This window comes from Ranitomeya imitator, chromosome 10, assembly GCF_032444005.1.
Source record: "Ranitomeya imitator isolate aRanImi1 chromosome 10, aRanImi1.pri, whole genome shotgun sequence".
NCBI classification, from domain to species: Eukaryota; Metazoa; Chordata; class Amphibia; order Anura; family Dendrobatidae; genus Ranitomeya; species Ranitomeya imitator.
In genome coordinates this window covers 142,285,840-142,297,046 of record NC_091291.1, presented here as the reverse complement: position 1 = coordinate 142,297,046, position 11,207 = coordinate 142,285,840, and the positions used below count along the sequence as shown (strand labels likewise).

The 11,207-nt window shown below is 49.3% G+C and overlaps 1 protein-coding gene across 2 annotated transcripts in view; it reads left to right on the top strand.

Moving 5' to 3' along the window:
• The first annotated feature begins 244 nt into the window (after nucleotides 1-244).
• Nucleotides 245-11,207, top strand: part of SLC37A2 (solute carrier family 37 member 2) — a 30,317-nt gene continuing 19,354 nt past the window's right edge. For both annotated transcript variants that reach the window (XM_069742133.1, XM_069742132.1), the window contains exons 1-4: nucleotides 245-444; nucleotides 8,418-8,499; nucleotides 8,937-9,027; nucleotides 10,538-10,616. In XM_069742133.1, coding sequence (XP_069598234.1) covers nucleotides 386-444; nucleotides 8,418-8,499; nucleotides 8,937-9,027; nucleotides 10,538-10,616 — 311 coding nt within the window. In that variant the 5' untranslated portion in view covers nucleotides 245-385. The remainder of the gene's footprint in view (nucleotides 445-8,417; nucleotides 8,500-8,936; nucleotides 9,028-10,537; nucleotides 10,617-11,207) is intronic.

Genomic DNA, 11,207 nt, shown 5'->3' with positions numbered 1-11,207 from the left:
GTGAGCTCAGTTTTTCTTGTAGTTCAGGTGCTGGACTTGTTTATTTCCTGGTGATCGCTATTTATACTGTTTTTGTTTAGTTGTGTAGAATCCTCATAACTTGTCACATTGTTACCATGTATCATCTCATGTCTCTGGAGTGAATGACGGGGATCCCTGTGCCAGGCTCCGCCCACTGCAGTCACATGACGGCTGGGATCACTTGCTGAGCACCAATTCTCATTCATTGTGCTGAGGATCTGGGAGGGGGAAGCTCCAGTATATAACAGAGGAGAGCAGCTGAGACATGTGATCCTGCATCCAGGAGCCTCTACATCAGTGATCACCCCATTTAACCTCCTCCAGGACCCCCCTACATCAGAAGGACGCTCGCCCTACAGTGACCATGAGATCCCCCCTGGCTCCAGCCATCAGGCTGCTGCAAGCTGTGTCCAGAGACAGCTGGTAAGAGGTCCTCTGTGTACAGCCGGGGGATGGGGTGGGCGACCTCTGCTCTGCTGCTCAGGCCTGTGCATGACCACCCCAGGTCCTGCTGCCATCAGCTCCGCAATGGCTCAGACTTTAGTATAAAGTGTGTGGAGGGAGATGCAAAAGAATTGGTTACCCCAATTACTACAGGTCTGCAAGGATGACATTGGGGGGGACTCCTATAAAATGTGCACTCGGCTGTGCATTGCTTCAGTGCTGGAGGATACAGCGCAAACCCCAAAGTACTGGATGACTGGAATCCACCCGTTGGGTTCCTGTCTTCACTGACTGATATAGATGAAAAATTCCGGTATCTGTGGCTGAGTTCAGGCAGAAATAATCCTCCACGTGTGCACGGGTAATGCCAGGGGGTAATGCCAGGGGTGACGGCCGCTGCTGCTGAAAACCGACCGCAAATCTGCAGCACAATCTGCGGGTGTTACATTTTTTTTTTGTGGATTTCCAGGTGATTTCTGCCTGTTTGGTTACATTCACACATTACTGATTTGGAAATGTCCACACATGTCTCATTCATTTGCTTGCAGAAAGCCCTGCAGCAGCAGCAGAGATAATAATAAATAATAATAATAAGCTCTTCAGGTGTATGGGATGGATGTTCACCTACAGATATTTCTGCCGCGTCTGAGGACGCCATGTGCATTTGCAAATCGTGAAAATTGCGCCTGTGCCGCTTCATTTGCAGCTGCAGCTTGGTGAAATGGGGGCTTGGATCCCTTTTTCTAGTGAAGGTGGGGTCTCGGCGATCAGACATCTTCATGACATATGCTGTATAAAGGTGTAAATGTCATTTTATGGGTCGCCCCCCTTATATTTAATCTTCTGACCATAGGCTCCCACCACTTACTCTTCCTTCCTACTTCCAGATATTTAACTTACTCCAATAATTGGCGTCGTTTCCTCCTCTCGATCATCTTTTTTCAGACCCGTCGTGCATCGGCTTGTTTCGCACATTAATCCTCTTTACTGGCGCCTTCAGGATGCACAAGAGCTTACAATCTACTAGAAATCCAAAGATCTGTACAACTAATCACTAAAAGTCACATGGACATTTTGCTTGCACTACAACTTCCATTATTCTTCATAGGGATCAGCTTTCCTTCTATGATAACTTTGCATAATTTGTGATGTGATTTCCAAAGTAAAACCTCTGATTGCTGTGATAGAGCGAGGGTCTGTTATAATAAATGCCCCCCTGTATTACAGCATCCATCACCTAGCGATCCTCAGCCGCCTGGCGTGAAGGACGCCTGGTAATACGCAGTGGATCGCCCGTCTGCTGGCTCTGTCTCTATTACAACATCTCGAAACTGCAAGATGACATTTATTTCTCCTTTCTTGTACAAAAGCCACAGTCCCCGGCCTGCGTCAGCAAAGAGACGCCTCTGCTCTGCACCTGATAATTGGATTTGGCTGTTTTTTTTGCATTTAGCAAAATGCTGAAAAATGTAAATTCTAGGAGCTACAACAGCGTATAATAGTCTGGTGCCACAGATACCGGTCATATGGAGGGAGATGATATAACGCAGGGATCATGGAGGTTTCTTCAATATCTGGCACTTATACAAAGGAAGTTCAACACTCTGTAGCCTGCAGTGGCTGATAACAGGGAGTAATAGACTGTATTCACTGCACAGGAATTACAGAGCAGCCGGTAACATCAGGCAGGATCGGGCTGGGGGTAGGTAAGTCTGCTGTATAATTTGGGAAGAGAATTTCTAGGGTGGGGAGAATATGCCATGTATCAGTGCGCAGCGGTGACATGTTCTCCCACCATGATGAATCCTTCCTGCTTGTGGTTTGTGCGGCCACATCTGGAGCAGATTTCCCCATTCGCCTCGTGACTCCTCGCTCAGCATCAGAAAAAATCTGTCACCTTCATCTAGAATGAGAGCTGTCAAATGTGAAGGGGGACAGGATAATGACGCTTATAATCGGGGTAGGGGATAATTACTGTGATAATCAGGGTACGGGGGGATAATGATGCTGATAATCGGGGTAGGGGATAATTACTGTGATAATCAGGGTACGGGGGGATAATGACGCTGATAATCGGGGTAGGGGATAATTACTGTGATAATCAGGGTACGGGGGGATAATGATGCTGATAATCGGGGTAGGGGATAATTACTGTGATAATCAGGGTACGGGGGGATAATGATGCTGATAATCGGGGTACAGGATAATTACTGTGATAATCAGGGTACGGGGGATAATGACGCTGATAATCGGGGTACGGGATAATTACTGTGAAAATCTGGGTACGGGGGATAATGACGCTGATAATCGGGGTACGGGATAATTACTGTGATAATCAGGGTACGGGGGGATAATGATGCTGATAATCGGGGTACGGGATAATTACTGTGATAATCAGGGTACGGGGGATAATGACGCTGATAATCGGGGTAGGGGATAATTACTGTGATAATCAGGGTACGGGGGGATAATGATGCTGATAATCGGGGTAGGGGATAATTACTGTGATAATCAGGGTACGGGGGATAATGACGCTGATAATCGGGGTACGGGATAATTACTGTGATAATCAGGGTACGGGTGGATAATGATGCTGATAATCGGGGTAGGGGATAATTACTGTGATAATCAGGGTACGGGGGATAATGACGCTGATAATCGGGGTACAGGATAATTACTGTGATAATCAGGGTACGGGGGATAATGACGCTGATAATCGGGGTACGGGATAATTACTGTGATAATCAGGGTACGGGGGGATAATGATGCTGATAATCGGGGTAGGGGATAATTACTGTGATAATCAGGGTACGGGGGGATAATGATGCTGATAATCGGGGTACGGGATAATTACTGTGATAATCAGGGTACGGGGGATAATGACGCTGATAATCGGGGTACGGGATAATTACTGTGATAATCAGGGTACGGGGGATAATGACGCTGATAATCGGGGTAGGGGATAATTACTGTGATAATCAGGGTACGGGGGGATAATGATGCTGATAATCGGGGTAGGGGATAATTACTGTGATAATCAGGGTACGGGGGATAATGACGCTGATAATCGGGGTACGGGATAATTACTGTGATAATCAGGGTACGGGTGGATAATGATGCTGATAATCGGGGTAGGGGATAATTACTGTGATAATCAGGGTACGGGGGATAATGACGCTGATAATCGGGGTACAGGATAATTACTGTGATAATCAGGGTACGGGGGATAATGACGCTGATAATCGGGGTACGGGATAATTACTGTGATAATCAGGGTACGGGGGGATAATGATGCTGATAATCGGGGTACGGGATAATTACTGTGATAATCAGGGTACGGGGGGATAATGATGCTGATAATCGGGGTACAGGATAATTACTGTGATAATCAGGGTACGGGGGGATAATGATGCTGATAATCGGGGTACGGGATAATTACTGTGATAATCAGGGTACAGGGGATAATGATGCTGATAATCGGGGTACGGGATAATTACTGTGATAATCAGGGTACGGGGGGATAATGATGCTGATAATCGGGGTACGGGATAATTACTGTGATAATCAGGGTACGGGGGATAATGACGCTGATAATCGGGGTACGGGATAATTGCTGTGATAATCAGGGTACGGGGGGATAATGATGCTGATAATCGGGGTACGGGATAATTACTGTGATAATCAGGGTACGGGGGATAATGACGCTGATAATCGGGGTACGGGATAATTACTGTGATAATCAGGGTACGGGGGATAATGACGCTGATAATCGGGGTACGGGATAATTACTGTGATAATCAGGGTACGGGGGGATAATGACGCTGATAATCGGGGTAGGGGATAATTACTGTGATAATCAGGGTACGGGGGGATAATGATGCTGATAATCGGGGTACGGGATAATTACTGTGATAATCAGGGTACGGGGGATAATGACGCTGATAATCGGGGTACGGGATAATTACTGTGATAATCAGGGTACGGGGGGATAATGATGCTGATAATCGGGGTACGGGATAATTACTGTGAAAATCTGGGTACGGGGGATAATGACGCTGATAATCGGGGTACGGGATAATTACTGTGATAATCGGGGTACGGGATGATGCTAATAATCAGGGTACAGGATAATGATGCTGATAATTGGGGTACAGGATAATGATGCTGATAATTGGGGTACGGGATAATGATGCTGATAATTGGGGTACGGGATAATGATGTTGATCATCGAGGTACAGGATGATGACGCCGACACTCAGGGAGACATTCACTGACATGCGGGGAGCAGGATGATGACGCTGATAATTGAGGTACGGGATAATTACTGTGATAATCAGGGTACGGGGGGATAATGATGCTGATAATCGGGGTACGGGATAATTACTGTGATAATCAGGGTACGGGGGATAATGATGCTGATAATCGGGGTACGGGATAATTACTGTGAAAATCTGGGTACGGGGGATAATGACGCTGATAATCGGGGTACGGGATAATTACTGTGATAATCGGGGTACGGGATGATGCTAATAATCAGGGTACAGGATAATGATGCTGATAATTGGGGTACAGGATAATGATGCTGATAATTGGGGTACGGGATAATGATGTTGATCATCGAGGTACAGGATGATGACGCCGACACTCAGGGAGACATTCACTGACATGCGGGGAGCAGGATGATGACGCTGATAATTGAGGTACGGGATAATTACTGTGATAATCAGGGTACGGGGGGATAATGATGCTGATAATCGGGGTACGGGATAATTACTGTGATAATCAGGGTACGGGGGATAATGACGCTGATAATCGGGGTACGGGATAATTACTGTGATAATCAGGGTACGGGGGATAATGATGCTGATAATCGGGGTACGGGATAATTACTGTGAAAATCTGGGTACGGGGGATAATGACGCTGATAATCGGGGTACGGGATAATTACTGTGATAATCGGGGTACGGGATGATGCTAATAATCAGGGTACAGGATAATGATGCTGATAATTGGGGTACGGGATAATGATGTTGATCATCGAGGTACAGGATGATGACGCCGACACTCAGGGAGACATTCACTGGCATGCGGGGAGCAGGATGATGACGCTGATAATTGAGGTACGGGATATTGACACCAATAATCTCATTTGTAGAGACTGGCCTACCACATCAATGCATTTACCTAACTATCCCTGTTTTGCCCATTCAAAATTTTTACCATCCTCGCATCATGTTCTCACATGCTTTATGCAGATAATAGCCCTCTGTGTCTGTAATGTTACATACTTAGGCTGATAATCGTTTCATGTAGCATTACATGAGCACCCGAATCTTACACTATGGCTGGTCCGAAAGACGAAAGCAATTGTTGCCATTCGCTTTTGTCTGCCCTATTTCCACCTAGATTGTAAGATTGCGAGCAGGGCCCTCATTCCTCTTGTATCTGGTGATCGGGGCCCTCATTCCTCTTGTATCTGGTGATCGGGGCCCTCATTCCTCCTGTATCTGGTGATCGGGGTCCTCACTCCTCCTGTATCTGGTGATCGGGGCCCTCACTCCTCCTGTATCTGGTGATCGGGGTCCTCATTCCTCCTGTATCTGGTGATCGGGGCCCTCACTCCTCCTGTATCTGGTGATCGGGGCCCTCACTCCTCCTGTATCTGGTGATCGGGGCCCTCACTCCTCCTGTATCTGGTGATCGGGGCCCTCATTCCTCCTGTATCTGGTGATCGGGGCCCTCACTCCTCCTCCTGTATCTGGTGATCGGGGCCCTCACTCCTCCTGTATCTGGTGATCGGGGCCCTCACTCCTCCTGTATCTGGTGATCGGGGCCCTCACTCCTCCTGTATCTGGTGATCGGGGCCCTCACTCCTCCTGTATCTGGTGGTCGGGACCCTCACTCCTGTATCTGGTGATCGGGGCCCTCACTCCTCCTGTATCTGGTGATCGGGGCCCTCACTCCTCCTGTATCTGGTGATCGGGGCCCTCACTCCTCCTGTATCTGGTGATCGGGGCCCTCACACTCCTCTTGTATCTGGTGATCGGGGCCCTCACTCCTCCTGTATCTGGTGATCGGGGCCCTCACTCCTCCTGTATCTGGTGATCGGGGCCCTCATTCCTCCTGTATCTGGTGATCGGGGCCCTCACTCCTCCTGTATCTGGTGGTCGGGGCCCTCGCTCCTCCTGTATCTGGTGATCGGGGCCCTCGCTCCTCCTGTATCTGGTGATCGGGGCCCTCACTCCTCCTGTATCTGGTGATCGGGGCCCTCACTCCTCCTGTATCTGGTGATCGGGGCCCTCACACTCCTCTTGTATCTGGTGATCGGGGCCCTCACTCCTCTTGTATCTGGTGATCGGGGCCCTCACTCCTCCTGTATCTGGTGATCGGGGCCCTCACTCCTCCTGTATCTGGTGATCGGGGCCCTCACTCCTCCTGTATCTGGTGATCGGGGCCCTCACTCCTCCTGTATCTGGTGATCGGGGCCCTCACTCCTCCTGTATCTGGTGATCGGGGCCCTCACTCCTCCTGTATCTGGTGATCGGGGCCCTCACTCCTCCTGTATCTGGTGATCGGGGCCCTCACTCCTCCTGTATCTGGTGATCGGGGCCCTCACTCCTTTTGTATCTGGTGATCGGGGCCCTCATTCCTCCTGTATCTGGTGATCGGGGCCCTCACTCCTCCTCCTGTATCTGGTGATCGGGGCCCTCACTCCTCCTGTATCTGGTGATCGGGGCCCTTACTCCTCTTGTATCTGGTGATCGGGGCCCTCACTCCTTTTGTATCTGGTGATCGGGGCCCTCACTCCTCTTGTATCTGGTGATCGGGGCCCTCACTCCTCCTGTATCTGGTGATCGGGGCCCTCACTCCTCTTGTATCTGGTGATCGGGGCCCTCACTCCTCTTGTATCTGGTGATCGGGGCCCTCACTCCTCTTGTATCTGGTGATCGGGGCCCTCACTCCTTTTGTATCTGGTGATCGGGGCCCTCATTCCTCCTGTATCTGGTGATCGGGGCCCTCACTCCTCCTGTATCTGGTGATCGGGGCCCTCACTCCTTTTGTATCTGGTGATCGGGGCCCTCACTCCTTTTGTATCTGGTGATCGGGGCCCTCACTCCTCCTCCTGTATCTGGTGATCGGGGCCCTCACTCCTCCTGTATCTGGTGATCGGGGCCCTCACTCCTCCTGTATCTGGTGATCGGGACCCTCACTCCTCCTGTATCTGGTGATCGGGGCCCTCACTCCTCCTGTATCTGGTGATCGGGGCCCTCACTCCTCCTGTATCTGGTGATCAGGGCCCTCATTCCTCCTGTATCTGGTGATCGGGGCCCTCACTCCTCCTGTATCTGGTGATCGGGGCCCTCACTCCTCCTGTATCTGGTGATCGGGGCCCTCACTCCTCCTGTATCTGGTGATCGGGGCCCTCACTCCTCCTGTATCTGGTGATCAGGGCCCTCACTCCTCCTGTATCTGGTAATCGGGGCCCTCACTCCTCCTGTATCTGGTGATCGGGGCTCTCATTCCTCCTGTATCTGGTGATCGGGGCCCTCACTCCTCCTGTATCTGGTGATCGGGGCCCTCACTCCTCTTATATTTGTTTTGATCTGTGTTTATTCTTATGCTGTAATGTCTTTTATTGTCTGTATAAATCCCCTCTATAATGTAAAGTGCTGCGGAATATATTGCTGCTTTAGAAATAAAATTATTATTAACCGGGGTACGGGATAATTACTCTGATAATCGGGTAACGGAATAATGACCGGGGATACTGGATGATGACACGGACACTGGGTGTGGGATGATGATGCCGGCGCTTAGGGAGACATTCACTGACATTAACGGAGCAGGACGATGACACCGACGCTTGGGGACGGGATAATGGCACACTGACATTTTGGTGGTGGTTTTGGGAATTTGGGCAGTGACACAGTTCCCTTCCTTCTCTCTTCCAGGTATCGGGGGTCCATCATCGTTCTGACGTTCTTATTTTATACCAGTTATCACCTCTCCAGGAAGCCGATCAGTGTGGTGAAGGTGAGAGCTATATGTTCTGTGTTGTTTCCAGAAAGTTCCCGCTGACTGCGGCTTCTTCCCAGATTACATTGAGCTGTTAATGATCCGCATCCTTCTCTGCTCGTGAATTATTTATTCAGTGTCCGCTCCTGTGTACATAGAGTAAAGCTCCATACACCGAGGCCACAGAACGAGAACCCGACCGTAGAAAGCAAATGCCACCCTCGGCCTCTGTCCTCACCTCCGTCAATTATTGGCACTTTCCTGGCATCGTGAAAACGTATTTAATCCTTTCTGAATATTTACTGTTCTCCGGGATGTTCCTGCTAGAGAAAAGCGTGAACAAGTCCAGGAGCCCACGGCGTATCGCACGATCCAGGCGGCCATGTTGGTCATCACTCGTCTCTCCTGGAGGCGGGCAGCGCTGGTTGTGATTCTCCATTACATTGTGATTTCAGAGTCAACTGCACAGAAACTGCTCAGAGATTCCCAATCCACCCGCAAATATCTCCGAGAATGACACCACGTGGTGCAGCTGGGCGCCCTTCGGTGAGTAAAGCACTGCGATACGTGTGCATGCTGCTGGGTGGTCAACTATGGAGGCCATAGATCGGGAGTATCCCCCCATAGAAACCTGAACTATGCCACTATACAGGCTGAAAGCGTGAATCGTTCTCACAGCTGAGCGTTAGTTACAGCTGTATCCAATCTACACAGGCAACAGATCTGTTTATTTTGTTACAAAGTATCGGGTAACAGTCCTGGTTGTTTAGTAGAAGAATGTCAGGATTGGACACATTGTAACAAACCCTTATATTCAAAAATTCTATATAGTAATAATTCTATTGACTGACAAGATACTAAGATGGTGAGACATGGAGAGGCGGCTCTGGTTCCCCCCTTGGGGCGTTGCAGAAAGTTTATGTTGTGGCTGATTAGTGGTTTAGGGTCTGCACCCGCGGGGTGACGACAGGTCGGTGTACATGTGGCAGCACCAGAGATAAATCATGGCTGTATTTTTCTTGGACCTGTTTTTCTGATCATTAACCTCTGACTCATTAGTGGTTGTTAAACACAGTTATCAGATACAAGGCTCCTGCCCCTGAAGGGTTAATGTACGCCTCAGCCGCACTGGTACCAGTCAGTCCTGCCCTGGGCATCCCATATAACCATGCCCCATGTACTCCACATCGCCCTCTGTGCCCCTGGAGCGGGTGGATGATCGAGAAGAGCGAGGGGAAAACCTCTCCCGAAATCCTCAGTCTGTGACTCCTTAGTTCTCTCTGTTTCTGGGTGACCACCATGCTGGGAGGTCTTCCACCCCCGCCGCTGTACATCTGGAGGACCTGCCGGCTCTGTCACGGGGGGCCACACTGCTCCGCTTTCTATTTTCGGCACAGGTTTTCATCTCGCTGCAGTTTTGAGGAAATGTCGCTCCTGAGGCGACTTCTGCTCTTCTGTTTCTGACTATTTATAGGAAACTGTTCCATTCTCAAAATATTTTTCACCCTGGAAAAAGAATCCAGATCCGTCTTCACAGCACATGACCCTCCGCTTCCTCGTGGAAAACCATCTGACAGGAGGCTTTTGTCAGATTTTCCGATTGCTCATAATTTCCGTTATCGTTCGGACACCTCGACCTGTATAGATCATATGCGAGAATGGCAGAGAAGACCCTGCAGGGACCCCGTGGTCTATTACAGTAGGGGGGAGACATGGGCTGGTTTCACACATCTGAGCTTCGCGGTCCATGGACGGACCGGCCGTGGGTCTCTTGACCAGATTCAGACCTGGGAGGCTATGATGATTGGGTCAGAACGTGTACTCGGGCCATTAGACCCCCAAATAATGACAGCTGCTGTAAATTACTTCCATTCCTGCTTCTTCACTCCTCCAGCGGAACGCTGTGTCAGTTTTCACTGCAGCCCTAACATTACATTCATGAACTAGGTAGCACTGGATGAGCCAGGCTTTGCCTCGTTGCAGGATGAAAGTTTTATTACTGCGCTCACTATGTATTAATCTGCGCTACGTTTTTTTTTTTTTTTTCTCTTTTTAGATCAGTCTAATTACAAAGAACTCCTGGGTTCCCTGGATACATCCTTCCTGGTGGCTTACGCCATTGGCATGTTCATCAGGTGAGTGTTCGGTTTAGATAAAGCCGATGGCTCCCAACCACGCTGGATATAAATACATTAGTGTCACGTAGAGAAGCCGCCGCCGGCTGTGTGTCACCAACATAATCTATAACAACATGGACAAAAGCAACAAATGACAAACACAAGAAACTGCAACAAAGTAACAAAAAGTGGCAGAAGAGCCGAGCGAAGCAGATCTGGCCTCCCTGTCCTTCTGAGGGATCGCAGGAACTGACAGTGCCAGGCTGGCCCAGGAGACGGCGGCTGCCCGGGGCCAGGGCTGAGCTTAAAGGGCCACTCCAGTCATATAGGAATCACACATGGAAGTTGCAGAGCCTAATGAAATTATTAATGACCCCCAACACTCATTAGCCCCCATCTTACTGCTTCAAGCACATATAATTACTCCCTAAAATACTCTTTATATTCACTTTAAAGGGGTTTTCCACTATTGGACAATCCCTTTTATAACAGCCTCGGGAAGCAGCATAAAATAATAGAAACATTTTAATATTTACTACCCTGACCGGTGCCGTTCCCACGCGGTCACATGACCACTGCGGCATTCAAAGTTTTGACCAAGTAGAAAAA